The 20502-nt window shown below is 40.0% G+C and overlaps 1 protein-coding gene across 1 annotated transcript in view; it reads left to right on the forward strand.

The window, feature by feature from the left end:
- Positions 1-20502, forward strand: part of LOC140480501 (uncharacterized) — a 233358-nt gene that overhangs the window by 108360 nt on the left and 104496 nt on the right. The window contains exon 9 of the mRNA XM_072575443.1: positions 7722-7873. Coding sequence (XP_072431544.1) covers positions 7722-7873 — 152 coding nt within the window. The remainder of the gene's footprint in view (positions 1-7721; positions 7874-20502) is intronic.

Consider the following 20502-nt stretch of genomic DNA (forward strand, 5'->3'; position numbering starts at 1 on the left):
ACCTAGAATCACAACCACAATCTTTATTCTAGATATGACTTCAAATTGTGAAGAGATTTTTTTTCCCTGTGATTCCTATTGACTTGACATGGTGTGTCTTGAAGCCATACTCAGTCAAGTGCAGGCCTTAATGTCAAAGGCAGTCTCCCTCACTTCCCATCTTGAGTTTTTAACCATTCATGGGATGTCACTGGCTGGGCCAGTATTTATTATGTGCTACTTTGCCTTGAGTGGGTGGGGGTGAGCTGCCTTTTTGAGCCACTACAGTCCATTTACAGTAGGTAGCCCCATAATACATTAGTGAGGCATTTCCAGGATTTTGATCCAGTGACATTGAAGCAATGGTGTTATATTTCCAAGTTAGAATGGTGAGTGGCTTGGAGGGGAACGTTCTAGTAGTGGTGTTCTCATGCGTCTACTGCCCTCATCCTTTTAGATGGAAGTGGTTCTAGGTTTGGAAGGTGCTGTCTAAGGATCTTTGCTGAATTTCTGCAATGCATCTTATAGATGGTGCACACTGCTGTTACTGAGCATTGGTGGTAGAATGAGTCTGTGTTTGTGGATGCTGTGCCAGTCCAGTGGGCTGTTTTATCCTGAATGGTGTCAAACTTCTTGAGTGCTGTTGGAGCTGCACTCATCCAGACAAATGAGAAGTATTCTATCGCCCTAACGACTTGTGCCTTGTAGATGGTGAATAGACTTTGGGGAGTTGGGAGCGAGTTATTTGTCATAGTATTCCTAGCCTCTGACTGGGTCTTGTAGCCATTGTGTTTATACAGTGAGTCCAGTTAAGTTTCTGGTCAATGGTAACCTGTAGGCTGTTGATAGTGGGGACTTCAATAATGGTAACACCCTTGAATGTCAAGGAACAGTGGTTAGATTGTCTCTCACTAGAAATGGTCCTCGCCTGGCTTTTGTGTAATGTGAATGTTACTGATGACTTTTCAGTCAATGTCTGGATATTGTCCAGGTCTTCTTGCATTTGGATGTGGATTTCTTAAGTATCTGAAGAGTCTTGAATGGTGCTGAACATTGTACAATCATCAGCGAACATCCCCACCTCTGACTTCTGAATTCTCGCAGAGATGTCCTGGAGCTGAGATGACTGACCTCCAACAATCACAACCATCTTCTGATGTGCCAAGTATGAATCCACGAACTGAGATTTCCCCCGATTCCTATTGAATTCAGTTTGCTAGGCTCCTCAGAGCCAAACTTGGTCGAATGTGATCTTGATGTCACTCTCACCTCTGATCTTTTTATTGGCTCAAAATGGACACCTTTGATGCTATGGATCCTTGGTGCAGGCCAAGATGGCTCATCCACTAGCACTTCTGGCTGAGGTTTGTCACGAATGTTGTATCCTTTTCTTTTGTAGCGATTAGCTGGGTTGCCTCATCATTGAGGATAGTGATATCTGAGGAGCCTTCTTGTCCAGTGAGTTGTTTAATTGTTCACTACCAAATAGAACTAGATGTGGCAGGACTGTAGAGCTCAGATCTGATCCATTACTTGTGAGATTGTGTAGCTCTGTCTATCACTCGCTGCTTGTGCTATTTGGCATGCAATTAGTCCTGAATGGTAGCTTCACTAGGTCGACACCTCATGGTTACGTATGCCTTTGTTGTTCTTTCTGCACTCTCCATTGAACCAGGGTTAATGTCTGTGGCCATGTGCCATGAGGCTGCAGTTTGTGTTGGAGTACAATTCTGCTGCTGTTGATGGTTCACAGCACCTCATGGATGCTCAATCTTGAGATGCTAGATCTGTTCGAAGTCTGTCCCATTTAGCACACAGTACCACACAACATGATTTAAGGTATTATTAATGTGAAGGCGAGACTTTGTCTCCACAGGATTGTGCATTGGTCATTCTTATCGATACAGTCATGCACAGATACATCTGCAGCCAGCAGATTGGAAAAGATGATGTCAAGTTGGTGCTTTCCTCTTGTCGGTTACCCCCACTCCATGTCTCAAATCATGTATATTATACCTTGCATGATTAAGAAATGCATTTGAGTTTGTTGTAACTGTAAAGAAAATCAAAGTCCAATGTTTGTTTGTTCTCCAAATGCAAAGACTGGACAGAATCAAACTACATTAGTAAAAGTGTAGGTAAATAAAGATTGTTTTATGAATAAAATATATTTTGTAATTAAAATATATAATGATCTGGTGATTACATCTGTCCAAAGCTGATTGGCAGAAACATTCCTTCGATAACTATAGCTTAGATTGGACATTTATAAACAAATAAAAGCTATATTAACTTTTTCTGCTTCTCCAAAACAGCAGCAAGGACAGGATACATAGTTTTAAATTTGGCAGCACCCATGGAGAAAAAGCAGAGTTAACCTTTCGAGTCCAGTAACCCTTCTTCAGAACAGTTATGAAGAAGGGTTGCTGGACTCAAAATATTAACATTTCTTTGTCTCCACTGATGCTGCCAAACCTGCTGAATTTCTCGAGCAATTTAAATTTTTGTTTCAGATCTTCAGCATCTGCAGTTATTTTTTTTATTCGATAATATTAGATAATTTCAGATTTGTCTGGTCAACTGTTTGGAGGTATGTTCTTATTTTTAAAAATGCTCTGCTCTAATCTATTTCCCTCCTTTCTGGATTCCTGTATGTGCACTGTATCTCTCTTTAATTTCCAGTTACAAATAATGTCATGTCTGAACCCATGTCCAATAATTCTATTTCTACAATACACTGAACTACCAATAGATTTTGAATAGTTCAAAATCTACTTGGTGGGTTTATCCATCATTTCCTTCATTTTGGTATTCTCACACCAAGAAATCAGAACAATGAATGAAAACAGTTAAGGATTTTTATTTGTGATAGAATTGAGAAACATTTGGACTGTTGAAGCAGTGTGAGGAGGTGGAATCAGTGCATAATCTGCCTTGTGTGTGACACTGCCAATTTGCAAATTGAGATGGCTCCATACCTCCATTTTACAATCTTTCAGTTTAATGAAGTTCTGAAGGTCATCACTCCTGTGGATCTGTATCCCAGCAAGGTGTCAACACTTCAGGAGAGGAGGAGGTGCAAAAGAACAGTGTAAATAAAAATAAACTGTTTTTCAAAATAAAGCAATTTTGCATCAATCCTTTAAAATGTGGATTTGATCCCACTTTATCAGCAGCAAAAACATAACGCCACTCATCAAATTGAAGCATTAAAATGCTCAATAATACACATCAAATAGTACAACAATATTCATTCTATTGTACCTTTTTGTTCAAAACTGTAAGCAACTGTTCAGTAATATTAGTAAAATGGTTATCTATTTAAAAGTTAAATTTTATACATTTCAACTAAAGTATAAGTAAAGCAATAAATTATTATTTAAAAATAAAATTTGGTAATATTTTTATGAATTATGAAAGATGAACAACACTACAAAACTGCTTACTGATGGATTTAGTTTTTATAACTAACTGGGAGAGCATATCTCTTTTGGCATGTGACATCATATGGTCACATATTTTTGCAGAGTTAGGGAAATTGGACTTTCAAGTATCAATTTCTGTTTAAAATAGAAATGGCAACTGGGAAAAATGAAAACTGCCTATTCTCTAGAATTTATGTTTTTTAAAGAGTTTTCAAAGCATTAAATTTCTTATTGACAGTACATAGAACATAGAGCAGTAAAGCATAGAACAGGCCCTTCAGCCCTTGATGTTGTGCCGATCTTCTATCCTACTGTAAGATCAGACTAACCTACATACCCTTCATTGTACTATCTTCCATGTACCTATCCAAGAGTGACTTAAATATTCCTAATGCATCTGACTCTACTACTACTGCTGGCAGTGCATTCTGTGCACCCACCACTCTCTGAGTAAAGAATCTACCCATGATATCTCCCCTAAATCTTCCTCTAATTACCTTAAAATTATGCCCCCTCATAATAGACGTTTCCACCATTGGAAATGGTCTCTGGTTAACCACTCTATCTATGAATCTCAACATCTTGTATACCTCTATCAAGTCACCGCTCATCCTTCTTTGATCCAATGAGAAAACCCCTAGCTCACCCAACCTTTCTTCATAAGATATGCCCTCCAGTCCAGGGCCAGCATCCTGGTAAATCTCCTCTGCAACTTCTCCAAAGCTTCGACATCTTTCCTGTAATGAGGAGACCAGAACTGAATACAATATTGCAAGTGTGATCTAACTAGGGCTCGATAGAGCTGCAGCAAAACTTTGTGGCTCTTAAACTCAAACCCCCACTAATGAAAACCAACACACCATACATCTACTTAACAACCCTATCAACTTGGGTGGCAACTTTGAGAGATCTATGGACATGGATCCCAAGATCCCTCTCTTCTTCCATATTGCCAAGAATCCTGCCTTCAACCCTGTAATCTGCATTCAAATTTGACCTTCCAAAATGAATCACTTCACACTTTTCCAGGTTGAACTCCATTTGCCACTTATCAGCCCTTTTCTGCATCCTGTCAATGTGTCGTTGCAACCTACAACAGCCCTCCACGCTATCCACAACACCACCAACCTTTGTGTCACCAGCAAAGTTGCTAACACACCCTTCTATTTCCTCATCAAAGTCATTTATAAAAATCACGTGGAACAGAGGTCTCAGAACCAATCCCTGTGGAACATCACTGGTCACCAAGCTCCAGGCTGAATACCTTCCATCAACCACCACCCTCTGCCTTCTATGGACCAGCCAGTTCTGTACCCAGACAGCCAGATTTCCCTGTATCCCATGCATCCTTACTTTCCGACCAAGGGGAACCTTCTCAAATGCCTTGCTAAAATCCATGTACACCACATCCACTGCTCTACCTTCATCAAAGTGTTTTGTCACATCCTCAAAGAATTCAATAAGGCTTGTGAGGCATGACCTGCCCCTCATTAGGCATGCTGACTATCTCTAATCAAACTATGGTTTTCCAAGTAATCATAAACCCTGACTCTCAGAATCCTCGCCAACACTTTACCCAACACAGACATAAGACTGATTGGTTTATAATTCCCAGGATCATCCCTATTCCCTTTCTTGAATAAGGGAATAACATTTGCCACCTCCAATCATCTGGCACTACTCCAGTGGACAGTGAGAACGCAAAGATCATCACCAAAGGCACAGCGATCTCTTCCCTCACTTGCTGTTGTAACCTCGGGTATATCCCGTCTGGCCCAGGGGATTTATCTATCTTTATGTTTTTCAAAATTTTCAGCATTTCCTTCTTCCTAACATCATCCTGTTCTAGCATATCAGTCTGTTTCATGCTGTCCTCACAAACATCAAGGTCCCTCTCAGTAGTGAATACTAAAGCTATATTTTCATTCAGAACCTCCCCTACTTTCTCCAACTCCAGGCGCACATTCCTTGCACTATCCCTGATTAGCTGTACTCTCATTCTGGCCATCTTCTTGTACCTCACATAAGTGTAAACCACCTGAGGGTTTTCCTAAATCCTACCCCCTAAAGCTTTTTCATGCCCCCTTCTAGCTCTCCTAAGTCCATTCTTCAGTTACGTCATGGCTACCTTGTAACCCTCTAAACCCTGTCCAGTCCTTGCCTCCTCAATCTTAAGTAAGCTTCCTTCTTCCTCTTGACTAGATGTTCCACATCCCTTGTCACCCAAGTTTCCCTCACCCTACCATCCCTTTCTTGCCTCAGTGGGTCAAACTTGTTCAGCACTATCAGAAAGTCCTTCCTAAACAACCTCCACACTTCTGTTGTGTATTTCCCTGAGAACATCTGTTCCCACCCTAATTACCCCAGTTCCTGCCTAATAGCATTGTAATTCCCCCTCGCCCAATTAAATACTTTCCCATATCGTCTGCCCCTATCCCTCGCCATGAGTGTTGTAAAGGTCATGAGGTTGTGATCACTATCATCGAAATGCTCTCCCACCAAGAGATCTGACACCTGGCATGGTTCATTGCCAAGCACCAAATCCAATATGGCCCCTCGTCTAGTTGGCCTATCTAAAAATTGTGTCAGGAAGCCTTCCTGACGTGATACTTCCCCTGATTAACAATGCCACTCCTCCGCCTCTTTTAACTTCCCCCCCTATTGCTTTTGAAACACCAAACCCTGGAACATTGAACAACCATTCCTGCCACTGCAATATCCATGTCTCTGTAATGGCCACAACATCATAGTTCCAAGTGCTGATCCATGCTCTGAGTTTGTCACCCTTGTTCCTGATGCTACTTGCATTAAAATAGACACACTTCTATCCAACACACTGACTGCACCTTTGCCCCATCAAGTGCCTGTCCCTTCTCACAGACTCTCTGCATGCTGTATCTGGCTGTTCATTACCTACTCTATCATCTGATCCCTAACTCAGATTCCCACCCTCCTGCCAATATAGTTTAAGCCATCCCAAAGAGCTCAAGCAAACCTCCCACCCAGGATAGTGGTGCCCCTCCAGTTCAGGTGCAATCTGACCTTCATGTATAGGTCTCACCTTCCCCAGAGGGTATCCCAATGATCCATATATCTGAAACCCACTCTCCTACACAAGCCCTGCAGTCACATGTTCGTCTGCACTCGCTCTCTATTCCTAGCCTCACTAGCACGTGACACTGGTAGCAATCCTGAGATTACTAATCTGTTTGCCCTGCCTTCTAGCTTATATTCTCTTTTCAGGTCCTCCTCCCTTTCCCTGCCGATGTCATTGGTGTCAACGTGTACCATGACTTCTAGATGCTCTCCCTCCTCATTAAGAATCCTGCAGACGCGATCAGAGACATCCCTGCCCCGGCACCCAGGAGGCAACACACCATTCGGGAGTCTCGCTCGTGACCACAGAATCTCCTGTCTGTTCCTCTCACGATTGAATCTCCTACCACTATTGCTCTCCTATTCTCTCCCTTTTCCCTCCTGTACTAGAATCCTGGCTGCTGTGACTTTCCCTTGGTAGGATCACCCCCCCACCACCAACATTATCTAAAATGGTATACTTATTATTGAGGGGTACAGCCACAGGGGGTCCCTGCACTGTCTGCCTATTCCCTTTCCCTCTCCTGACGGTCACCCAGCTACCTTTATCCTGTAATTTAGGTGTGATAGCTGAGATTAGAAACTAATGCAAATATTGCTTTGATTAACATTCTCCATGGCTAAAATATATGATTTTTTTCCCATTCTAAAGACAATTGACCTATGAGGACTTGAATTCACTGGTGTAGTTGCTTTTTGTTAACTTGCCCAACTATTTACTAACCCTTTATTCTTCACCTGTGAGCTGAGGCAGTTCTTAATTACTCAGTGGCATGGGCAGCAAAACTCAAGCATAATCTTGTCCACATGCATGAAGCTCCCAGCAGCAATCACCGAACAGTAAATAAAAGTTGGAATTCTGGCTATTCTTCTTGTCTTTACCGTTACTCAGGCTCAGAACAACTTGCTTTGTGACATTGAACTCACAGATTTTGTGGTTCGGTTCTACAAACAGGGTATTTATCAACTGAGTCATTGAGAAAATTCAGAAAGTCGCCTCAGAAATGTTTAGTTTACCAATTATTCAGTTAGCATTGCAGTATCTTTTGCAGACACAGCCAGGGAATGTGCTCAGAGATTCTCTCACTCCTGAACTGTAATTTCATTGATTATACATTGCAGGTAGGAGCATCTCTGAGGAAGCAACCTTGAGCTTCTTCCTTCTCCATTTCCCATTGAATGTCAAAAACTTCAATCCGACCTTTACATTTATAATTACAGACGTATTGGCCGCTGGTTAACAGATGTCTCACCACTTCTACCACTGATTAATACTAAACAGTGCACATTTACAATGAAAACTGCACCTTGGGCCATGCCCTGGAAACCATCCCTCAATCTTCGTTTCAGTAAAAGAAGCCAGTCATCATCAGGTAGGAAACAACTATATTTTGTTTATATTGAATAAATTTGTCATTAGTGATTAAAACCAATTTTAAATTTTCTTTAATGAACCTGTTTAAAATAATTGAACTGGGCTACATTTCATTTTTCATTATGTACAGAATAGAGAACAATGGAGCAATTGTTGTTAAAGTATTATGAAGGGAAAAAAATCTGTGTAAGAGAAAAATATTCAGCGAAATAATCTAACAAGAGTCAACAAGAGCTACAGTAACTGTGGCTTTGTTCAGATTGTTCAGCTGCGGAATCTGAATTAATAATTGTAATCAATAATTGTTTCATGAGACAAAGGACATACTCTTCATTGATAAACTACTGTAATATAGATCACTTCCAGGAGTGCAAAATAGAATAACTTGAAAATTCTACAGTTCTTCATTCACTTGAAAAATGGAGAATCCCAAGTTGTGTGCTGGTAACTTAGGAAATTACTGAAGCAGTCAAAAAGTGTGGCACTGAACTGATGATTCTCTTGCTCCTCAGATGCTGCCTGACCTACTGTGCTTTTCCAGTACAGATCTCCAGCATCTGCAATCCTCACTTTCTCCAAATTACTGAAGTATGCCAGTGAAATCACAAGAGGAAATTATTTTGCTTGTCATGCTAACTGGTAAATGGCTATAACAGCACACTAAAATTGGAGCTGTAGCATATTCGTATGATAGTAACCAGTTGGGATGCAGACAGACTTTAACCTCACACCTTTAATGCATTGTCTGAGCTGAGATGTCACCTTTTCTAAATAAAACCTTAAGTTATCTTGGGGCTGTGACTTGGCAGAAGCTCTGGGGTTTACATATTAATCACTTGAAACCTGCATCCCTGTTCTAAGTGATTAAAGACTTAACAGCAATCTAGGTTTGTTCAATACTTCACATCAGTTGTATGACACTTTGATCTTTTACCATAAATTCTGTGTCCTATGATCCTGCCCCACTAGCTACCTGACGAAGGAGCAGCACTCCAAAAGCTTGTACTTCTAAATAAACTTCTGATCTAGTGTTGTGTGATTTTTAACTTCTGGACTTGACAATCCCAACACACTGTTGGCTGACCTCAGATATTTTAATTTCCAGAATCACACCCAAAATTCTGCTGTCCTGTGTTAAGTCCCAATCATTCACTACATCACTGCTGTCTCCATAATTTCTCACAATTCAATGCAGCCTCTCTACAGGAAACTTCTCCATCTGTACATTCCAGTTAACAAGCACTGAGCTGACAAGCTTCGCCAATAACCATATGAAACATAATTGGTGAAAAAAATGAAAGACTGCCTCTTATGTTAGAGATCATCCTTGCCAATTTTCTCTTTAATGTTTCCAAAGTTGGATAGTTCCTTATCTAGTGCACTATCCAGTTTTGCACAATGGCGTGAAGGCTGTTTGTCTATACTCCAGACAGACACTTTGGTAATGATTCATTCATGGGATGCAAGCATTACTGGAAAAGTTGACATTTATTGTCTATTATTAATTGCCCTTAAGAAAGTCAGAATGAGTTATCTTCTTCAATTGCTATAGTGTGATGAAAATACTGCCACAGGGTGGTACATGTTTGGAATTCTTTTTCACAAATGGCAGATGATGCTTAATCAGTTGTTAACTTTAAATCTGAGAGAGGTAAGTTTTTCTTAAGCAAAGTTATTAAGGGATATAAGTCAAAGTCAAGTATATAGAGTTAGGCTGCAGATCAGTTACAATCTCACTGAATGGTGGAAGATTCTTGAGGGGCTGAATGGCTTACTCCTGTTCTGATGTTCCTATGTACTACCAGGTAGGGTTTTCCAGGATTTTGACCTGATAATGATGAAGCAACAGTAATGCCTGTCAGGATGGTGGAGAGAAACCTGCATTTGGTGGTGTTATTCTTTGCCTGCTGTCCTTCTTTGAGATGCACTGTTAAAGAAGCATGAAGTGGTTGCTGCAGTGCATCTTGGTGCTCTCTGCTGCTATAGAGGATTGTAAGGGGTGAATATTTAAGGTTGTGAATGGATTGCAAACAAGCTGGGTGCTGTACCTGAGTGATGTTGAACTGCTTGTCTTTTGAGCTGGACTCAGCCAGGAAAGCAGGCAGTACTGAATCACACTCATGGCTTGTGCCCTGTAAATAAGGAAAGACTTTGTGCAGTCAGGAATTGAGTCACTTGCTGCAGAATTCCCAGCCTTTGACAGTCTGTTGTTGTAATAACATTGAAGTGACTGATTCAGTTAAGTATATTGATCATGATGCCTCCTGTCACCCAACTATGTTGATGGTGTGGGTTTTGATTATGGTAATGGCATTGAATAGCGAAGGAGCGTGGTTTGACTCTGTATTGGGTGGAGATGGTCACTACCTCACGCTTGTGTGGTATGTAAGTTACTTGTCTCTAGCACTTCAGCTAAGATTTTTGTTGGGGCTATAGCCTTCATTGTATTCTGTATATTCAGCCATTTCTTCATAACACATGTGAGCACTAACTGCTTTAATATCTAAGTCGTTGCTAATGTAACTGACTACTATGCAATCATCAGTGAACATCTCTATTTTTGATCTAATGAAGCATCTAAAGATGATTGTGTAAGATATTATGCCAAGGAACTCCTGCTGAGATAATTATCTGTAACAAACACAGCAATCTTCCTTTGTGATAAGTGTTACTATAAATGGAGGAAAATATCTCCCCTGATTGCCATTAACTCAGTGTCACTAAGGATCCTTGATACATTTGATCAAATGTTGCTTTAATGCCAAAGGCAGACATTCACATATTACCTTTAGACTTCTGCTAGTTTCTCAATGTTTGAGCCAGGAGGTCATGGGAAATCCAAACTGAGCATTGGTAGGCAGGCTTTTTCTGGGTAAATGTCAATTGTGAGCATGATTCAAGGGACTTCCGGAACTCTGCATGTGTTAATTGCATGGTAACTGATGGGGAATCGGTTTAGTTCAGTTGGCTGAATTGTTGGTTTACAGAGCAGTGTAATACCAACAGCATGGGTTCAATTCCCATCACTGGTTTGAGGTTACCATGATGGGTTCTCCTTCTCAACCTGTTCCCTCGCCTGAGGTCTGGTGGCCCTCAGGTTAAATCACCACCATTCGCTTCTCTCTAATGAAAGAGCAGTCCCTATGTTCTGGTAAGACTATGGCGACACAACAACAGGTAAGAGGTGACTGATAAATGGTCAAAACTGATTTGTCATGCTTTTTATACACAGGACATACATTGGCCATTGTCTACTTTATCAGATAGTTGCACTGGAATAAATTGAGTAGAGGTACATTGAGTTATGGTGCACAAGTCTTTAGCAATTCACCTGAGATTTCATTGGTGTTTAAGGCTTTACTGTATTCTGTATGTTCAGCCATTTCTTCATAACACATGGAATGAATTGACTTATTTGAAGAATGACTTCTGTGACATGTTCTGAGAAGGAGGCCAAGATGAAGCAACCATACAGCGCTTCTGGTTGCAAATGGTATATTTGCTTTATGTACTGTATGGGGCTCATAATTTGGCATTACTTGTGAACTTTGCACTACCCTCACAGTTGAATAATTAAGTTGCAATATGTTCTTATCTAAAACTAGAAGTGCTGGAAAAATCTCAGTAGATCTGACTGGATCTGTGGAGAAAGAATCAGAGTTAATGCTTTGAATCAAATATGACTCTTTTTCAGCCTGATGCTTGTAGTGCCAGCGTCAGCATGAGGCATAAGGCACTGTAGCACTAAATTTCAATGACACTAGTTTCTTTTCGATAAGATAAGAAAGACAGTTGCAATATTCACCAATTCATAAGGTAACTAACTTGCTATATTTGTGCATGTAGCCCAGCTTATTCTTTTTTCTTGACATACGTAGGGCTTTAGGCGAAAGTGAGGTCTGCAGATGCTTGAGATTAGAGTCAAGAGTGTGGTGCTGGAAAAGTACAGCAGGTCAGGCAGCATCTGAGGAGCAGGAGAATTGACATTTTGGGCAAAATGTCAATTAGGAAGGGCTTTGCTTGGCCATTGTCAATGTTACAATTTCCCTTTGCTTTCTTGTTAAAACACTGCTAAAACATTTCTTGTTTATACTTCAAGATTTCAGAAAGATAAGACTTCAAATGATGCAGCAGGGGAACTTTTGTATTCAATCTTGTGAATATTTGAAACAATTTTCTTTTTGGAAATCTGAATCATGTTGTTTCTCATGTACATCGAAGGAAAACTCACTAAAAGATAAAAGATGCAATCTACTGAAATTGATTACAGTTTTTGCAACGTGCAGATTCCTTTGATTCAATCAATTTCACGGAACGGAAATGTGTAAACTGAAGTGACTGAGTGATATTAGAACGAAACCAACTCATCCTGCAATTTCCCACATCTTTTGATATAGTTCAGTGACAAGTACGTATGCATAGTGTGACCGCAATAACCATTCCAGAAATCTGAAACCCTTCATGTATCCTATGTCAAAACAATTTTTATAAAGCCTATTTATTATTTATAGAAACTCTTTATACCAGCATTTCTTTACCCTTTGTTGATATTATAAAACTCTATATTCTTGGCAATGTTTTTAATATAAAACACAATGTCTCTAAAAATTTTGTTTTATCACTGGCATTTGATGTCGACTAAAAACATAAGTACTTAGTGACCATCACATAAGGCTATGAAGTGGTGTCTTACAAATCTTTAGATATTCAACATAAAAACGTTTCTCCTTATTACCCCTCTTGGACAATGTGTCAAAGCAATAAAACTAAAGTAAAATGCTACGATTTTCAATCAGAATAGAGTTCAGATTTGCAGCTGTAATGTGAAGGAATTACAATATACTCATCACATCACATTTCAAGCTTTGTTCACCACATTGTGAAAAATATATGTGCATTAATGGAGGGCAAAAATAACAAGAAGGTCTAGAATATAAAAGAGAATTTGGCAGATGCTTGTAAAATATTAAATAATATAGCCAAGCTAAACCCAAATTATTATTACACACTAAATCAAGAAAGTAGAACTAGAGGGCAAAACACTGAAATAGTAAAAAAGCAAATCAATGAAGAAATTAGGAAATAATATCCTCAAATTTTGATAAATGCTTGCAATAATCTGTTGGTAGGTGTTAGAGCCTAAAACTTCAAAGACAATCAGAATATAATTAAATGCTGCAATAGAAGAATTACCTGACTGAAGGAATAGGCTCAATGGGTTTTTCTCATTGTTTTGTTTGTTTGAAAAGAAAATTGTTTGAGGACAGTTGCTTCCAAGTTTGTATAACAACAGAGCTTATTTGCTAAAGGAAACAAGAATCAAAACTTTCTGTCTTGTACCCATTAGGACTAAGATGCAAGGTTGGTTCATCATTGGCATGGAGATATAACAAGAACAGTTAATTGTCAATCTTAGTTCTTAGACCAGACACATTGATTCTGATTGGTCAGGGTGTTGCCATGGGAAAGCAGATAAGATTGGCAGTTTTCATGACCATGGAGGATGCAGGAAGAACAAAAGACAAAGATCTCTGATGAAATGAAGATCTGGGGAAGAGAACAGAACATTTCATGGTATAGCAGTCAAATAGAATGGTGATGAATAAAATGAGGAAACAAAGAGTATGTTTGACCAAGGCCTGAATTACTACATTAAAAAATCTGAAAGGGTAAGGAAAGAAATAAGATAAGACTGATCCATCTAAAGAAACAAAATAAGACGAAAAGTACATAGTACAAGATGGAGGCAGAGGTTATGATCTGAAGTTGTTGAACTCAATGTTGACTCTAGAAGACTTACGGTTACTGAAATAAAAGAGAAGATACTGTCCTTGAGTTTGCACTAAAACTTATTTTGTTTTGCTTAATTGTTTAAGTTTGTTAAATGGAATCTGCTGGTTTTCATCTTTAGGGCTACATATTCATGTCTGAATAATCATTTCTAAAGAAAGCAAATTACAAGTTGCTTATTCTGATAGCACTAAAATGTTAGGTGTCAGTTTTGACCAGATTTTTTTTTCAGCACAATCTGGGTAAACCAAAGCAAAATATCAGAGAATTTCTAACCTAAGTTGTATCAAGGATAAATCAAGTTCTCACTATCTTTAATAATTGTTAAGAATCATTTTTTCCCCAAACAAGACCTATCACAAAGTTGGCCACACCCAACAATGGTAACAATAAGATTGGCAAGTTTTGCCAATTGTGGCTGATATTAGCCATTTGATAAGGGTTCTCAAATTGAATTACTTTTTGTAAGTGTACTGACATTAGTGGGCACTTTGAAAGTTTTATTCACAGTAAAAATATTTAATTCAGGAAGAAATTGATTAGTACATACCAATTAAGCTACTAAGTGGTTCGGCATAGTTTTAAAGTAACATTCATCAATGATAAAATCAGATTACCGAGAGATAGGGGACTAGATACTTAGTAAAAAGGTTTAGTTTTTTTATTACATACCCATTTTCAAAACATTTCTTCCAATTATCCCCTGAAATATGTGAATAAAAATTTTTAATGCAAAAGAATAAAAAAAATCTTCTATTATGCTGTCCATTTATGATGGTGCATGAAATATTTTATGAGTGTGATTATGCAACTTGGACAATATAACCATCATAGCGCAGGCAAAACAGAGCAATGTGAGAGAATTCTTTGAAACTTAGCACTCCAACTAGAACTAAGTCAATAAACATATTGAACTGAACCCTGTATACAAACCACTCAGATACAGAACTAGAGGTACCAAAACACATAAATACCAGGTGGGAAGGACCACCAACACTTTATCAAAGACACACTGATGATGTCACCTAGCGAGCTGAAGGAACGTCTGCAGAAAACAGTTTGGCGAATGAATCTGTGACCTCAACTCCATGACTCACTTCAATTATATCGAATCAGAGTGATTTCAAGTACAATTTAAGCAAAATTCCCCGAATTTGTAGAGAGTGGAAACTTTTCCTAATGTGCTATTGAAGAGCTATTACTTTTAGAATTGTCCATAGGATTGAGTTTCTTTTCCTTGTAATTCATGAGATGTGGGCCTGAGATGTTCCCCAGAACTCTGTGGGAAGCTAGGGAAGTGATTGCTGGGTTACCTTGCTGAGATATTTGTGTCATCGATAGTCACAGATGAGGTGCCAGAAGACTGGAGGTTGGCTAACGTGATGCCACTATTTAAGCAAGTGGGAAGGAAAAGCCAGGGAACTGTAGACCAGCGAGCCTGACATTGGTAATGGGCAATTGTTGGAGGGAATCCTGAGGGACAGGCTGTACGTGTATTTAGAAAAGCAAGGACTGATTAGTCAGCATGGCTTTGTGCGTGGGAAATCATGCTCATGAACTTGATTATGTTTTTTGAAGAAGTAGCAAAGAGGATTGATGAGGGCAGAGCGGTGGACATGATCTATTTGGACTTCAGTACGGTGTTCAACAAGGTTCCCCATGGGAGAATGGTTAGAAAAGTTAGATCTCATGGAATACAAGGAGAACTAGCCATTTGGATACAGAACTGTCTCAAAGGTCAAAGAAAGAGGGTGGTGGTGGAGAATTGCTTTTCAGACTGGGGGCCTGTGACCAGTGGTGTACCACAATGATTAGTGCTAGGTCCACTACTTTTCGTCATTAATATAAATGATTTAGATGTGAACATAGGATGCAATTCTGGTCTCCTTCCTATCAGAAGGATGTCGTGAAACTTGAAATGATTCAGAAAAGATGTGCAAGGATGTTGCCAGGTTTGAAAGATTTGAATTATAGGGAGAGGCTGAATAGGCTGGAGCTGTTTTCCCTGGATCGTCAGAGGCTGAGGGGTGACCTTACAGAGGTTTATCAAATCATGACGGGCATGGACAGGATAAATAGACAAAGTCTTTTCCCTGGGGTGGGGGAGTCCAGACCTAGAGGCCATAGGTTTGGGGTGAGAGGGGAAAGATATAAAAGGGACTTAAGGGGCAACCTTTCATGCAGAGGGTGGTATGTGCATGGAATGAGCTGCCAGAGGAAGTGGTGGAGGCTGGTACAATTACAGCACTTAAAAGGCATTTGGATGGGTATATGAATAAGAAGGGTTTAGAGGGACATGGGCCAAGTGCTGGCAAATGGGACTAGATTAGATTAGGATAACTGGTCGGCATGGATGTGTTTGACCAAAAGGTCTGTTTCCATGCTGTACATCTCTATGACTCTATGACTCCATGTGGGCATTAACGAGTGAGCCAGCATTTAATGCCTATCACTAATTACTCTGGAAAAGGCTATACCATGAGATACCTTCATGGACCATGCGGTGTAGGTTACATCAAAGGTATTGGTAGGAAGGGAGTTCCAGAATTTTGAACTAGTAACTGTGAAGGAATGGTGATATACTCCTAAGTCTGGATGCTGTGTGGCTTGGAGGGGAACCTGCATGTCATGGTATTCCCATGCATCTGCTGTTCTTGCCCTTCCAGGAGGTAGAGGTTATGGTTACAGAAGGTGCTTTCAAAGAAGTGTAGTTGAGTTGCTGCACTGCATCTTGCAGATGGACACACCACTGCCACTGTGCATTGGTGGTGAAGGGAATGAATGTTAGAAGTGACAGGATGTCAATCAAGCAGGCTGCTTTGTCTTGGATGGTTTTGAGCTTGTGTGTTGTCAGAGTTGCACCCATCCAGGCTAGTGAAAACTGTCCCATCACACTCCTTTCGTGTGCCATGTAGATAGTGGACAGGCTATGGTAAGACAGGAGGTGAGTTACTAGCCTCTGACCTGCTTTTGTAGCCACTGTATTATTTGTTAGGTTTAGTTTCTGGTATATGGCAATCCCAGGATGTCGATTGTGTGGTATTCAGTGATAGTGACATCATTGAATGTTACTCTCCTGTTGGAGATGGTCATTGCCTGGTTTTTGTGTGACGTGAATGTTAGTCACCACTTATTAGCTGTAAAGTATTTATTGCTTACTACTTCATGTAAATGTACATGAACTACTTCAATATCTGAGGAGATATGAATGGTGTTGAACATCGTGCAATTGTCAGTGAACTACTCCACTTTTGACCTTATGATGGAGGGAAGGTAATTAATAAAACAGCCAAAGATGGTTGGGCAGTGGACACCGCTTTGATGATCTCCAATGCTGTTCCAATGCTGAGATGACTGACCTCCATCAACCACAGCCATCTTTCTTCATGGTGTGTAGACTTCAACTAGTGGAGAGCTTTCTGATTCTCTCTGATTCCACTTTTTTTTAATTCAGGGCTGTTTGATGCCCTACTCATGCTTGTTGTCAAGGGCAATGGCTCTCACCTCATCTCTGGAGTTCATCTGTTTCGTCCAGGTTTTGTTCATTACATGTCCAAAGGTGTACTGAGGTCAGGAGCTGAATGGACTTGGCAGATCCCAAACTGGTTGTTGTGAGAAGGTTACTTCTTTGCAACAGCCACTTGATAGCACCATTTATGATCTTTGCTGATAATTGAGGGTAAACTGATAGACTAGTAATTGTCGGCGTTAGATTTTTTCTGTATTTTCGTGCATGTTACATAATGTCAGATCAATGCCAGTGCTTTAGCTCTATTGGAATAGCTTGGCTAGTTTTTCAGCCAGTTCTGGAGTATAAATATTCAGTAACGTAACCAGACTGCTGTTAGGGACCACAGCCTTTACAGTATCCACCTGTTTCTTGATATCAAGTGGAGAGAATGGCTGAACACAGCCATCTACAGTGAAAGAGATCTAAGGAGAAGGACCCAATGGATCATCCGCTCGGCACTTCTGTCTGAAGATGGCTGCAAGTGCTTCCCCATTGTTTCTTGCAATGATGTGCTGACCACCCCATTCAGTGAGTATGGGGTTCTTTGTGGAGCTTGCTCCTTCAGTTAGTTTCTGACTTGTCCACCATCGTCCATGAATGGATACGGCAGGATTGCAGTACTTAGATCTGATCCATAAAATATATCTCATTTCAAACTATTTCTAGGCCTGTATGCTTATACATTAATATGCAAATAAAGACAATAGGCCCATTGATTAAATAAATGTTGAACTATTGATTTAGATTACCAGATACAATGGCCCAAATCTTCAGGTTTCTGGATCATCAGAGACTGGACACCAAACCAAATATGCGCATCAGCACCCTATTGAGGTTCTAAGGCATGGACATACCGTGAATTCCCTGGGAAGTTACAACGTGGAATTCGTAATTCACTTTCTCCCAAGGATCCTCCTCAAGGTGTCTAACTCTGAGCTAGACTTAGAGACTTTGGACAATTTCAACATACTTACCTGAATAGTTATCCTGGAAAATTTATACGGAAAATAATTTGCCTAACTCCTGAGTAGCTCCACGTTTGACCTCCAATAATTCACATTGATGCTTTGACTTTCCTCAACTATGCTGAATATCCTAGTTATTCCGTAACTATCTGCCCAACCATTGCACTACCTTGCTGACCATCCAAATACCTCCTAAATCAAATTACCAGCTCACATACCGATCACCACATCCATTTACCACACTACCAATCTACCACTTCATCCATCTACCAACCTACACTTTAGCCATCATAACCATTTGCTATCTCATCTACATACCACCTCACCTGCCAGTCATCCCAATCACCTACCTCTCACCTACCTTTCACCTCACCCACTTGCTACATCACACACTTACCACCCTCTCCATTTTAACACTCACCCATGTACTACCTCATTCATCCACCACCTTCCCCATCTACCACGCTACTCACCTAGCCACTTTATTCAGTGCATAAAGGGTATGGAGTGAGATTGTGTGAGAGGTCCCACAGTCTGCCTTTTAAAAAGTTCATTTTGGCCCCAGGATCGACTGTGGTTGTTTCTGATCTCTTTCCTGGATCAGTTAACCTGAATGCAACCTGCACCTATCCCCACCACAGTAATAACAGTTTTGGAGGCACTTTCACCTGTGGCAGACAGGGAAAGTTAGGAATTTTCTTAACAGCTGTTCATCGATGAAAATCCAGGCCATTATTGCTGAGTCAACGCAATCCATAAAGGTTCAGGTGAGTTGTTAATAATTTGCCAGCTGTAAGGAGGAAAACATGTTTTGACTCACTGTTGTAACAGTGGATTGTTCTGTCCTTGTCAAATATTCATCTGAGATGTTTCAAAACTGATGAGCAGAAATGTAAGTCATTTTAAACGACACCTTCTTAAACATTGATTCCTAATTAAAAGCACATGGATACATTTTGCTTAATGAAAGCATTGTGCTTTTATGTGAATTTATACACCTTTTTATAGACATCAACATTACAGACCTGTATTTGTACTGTCCATGCTTATGGTAGAAAATCAGCTGAGGTATACAAGTATACTGCCTGCTGTGTCCAATTTTCGGATCCAGTAATTCAATCATGAGCCAAGTCCCACTCTTTTGGGCCTAATTCCATATACAAGTAATATTAATTAGATAGCAGTTTCTACCTAATAATTTATTTTTATTTCTCTGCAGTGACTCCCCTCCACCAACTCAGTCACTACCAAATTCATAATAGTTCAGTACGCAGTAATAAAATTATCACATTGATGACTAAGATGGGGGAGCTTCAGGATCTGAATTGTGAATGGTGTGCTGAATATTGTGCAATCTCAGTCCTAACGTTTGATTGATGGAAGGTCACTGATGGAGCAGCTGAAGATGAATTGGACCTAGGACATTACTCAGAGGGACTTCTGCAAAGATTAGAATTAGAATTAGGTTTATTGTCACATGTACTCTAATGAGTACAGTGAAAAGTTAACAAGGTCGCCCCTTCGGTGCAATCTTAGGTACAAAGGGACCTAGGTACAGGATTTTGGGAATGAATTAGAAAGATAAAGAAATAAAAAGTTCAGCTATCCTAAAACTGAGATGATTGACCTCCAACCACGATGGCCATCTTAATAACAACTGAAAGAACCAAACCACAACCATCTTCCTTTGTATCAGGTATGACACCAACCAGTGGAAAGTTCACCACTTGATTACCCTGACACCAGTTTTGCTGGGGCACACTGATGCCCCACTTGATTAAATGCAGACTTGATGACAAGGACAGGCAGCCTCACCTCAGCTCTGGGATTCTGCTCTTTTGTCCATGTTTGGACCAAGGCCATAATCACATAAAACTAATGTTCTAGTAGAAAAGATAGGAAGTAAAAGAGATGTTTGTATGTGCACAGCCTGGGGACCTTCTGGATATTTATAAAAATGGCAGTTGGCACAGATAATCATAGAATTCAAGGCCTAGAGTCATGGAAATGAATGGAGGGCTGCAACTCATTTAGGAGAAACTGATTTATACAGAAAGCTTAAGCTTAGCATAATGTCATTCAGTGCTTTCCACTACACTCCCAGTGGACTTTTGCAATTCATAACAACTATAGGAAAACCAAACATTAGTGCCAATATTGGATAAGCCAGAAGAAATCAACCAGGGAACCAAGCAGTAAGAAATTGATTATTCCTTTAAATAACACTTTAATCAGAAAGGGGAAGTGGGTATTGCTGGCCCGGCCAGCAATTTAGTCTATTCCTAAATACCTTTAAGAAGGTGAGCTGCTTTCTTGATCTTCTGCAGTCCATTTGGTTTAGATAGACTCACAATGCTGTTA

The sequence above is a fragment of the Chiloscyllium punctatum genome, chromosome 8, assembly GCF_047496795.1.
Source record: "Chiloscyllium punctatum isolate Juve2018m chromosome 8, sChiPun1.3, whole genome shotgun sequence".
Taxonomy (NCBI): domain Eukaryota; kingdom Metazoa; phylum Chordata; class Chondrichthyes; order Orectolobiformes; family Hemiscylliidae; genus Chiloscyllium; species Chiloscyllium punctatum.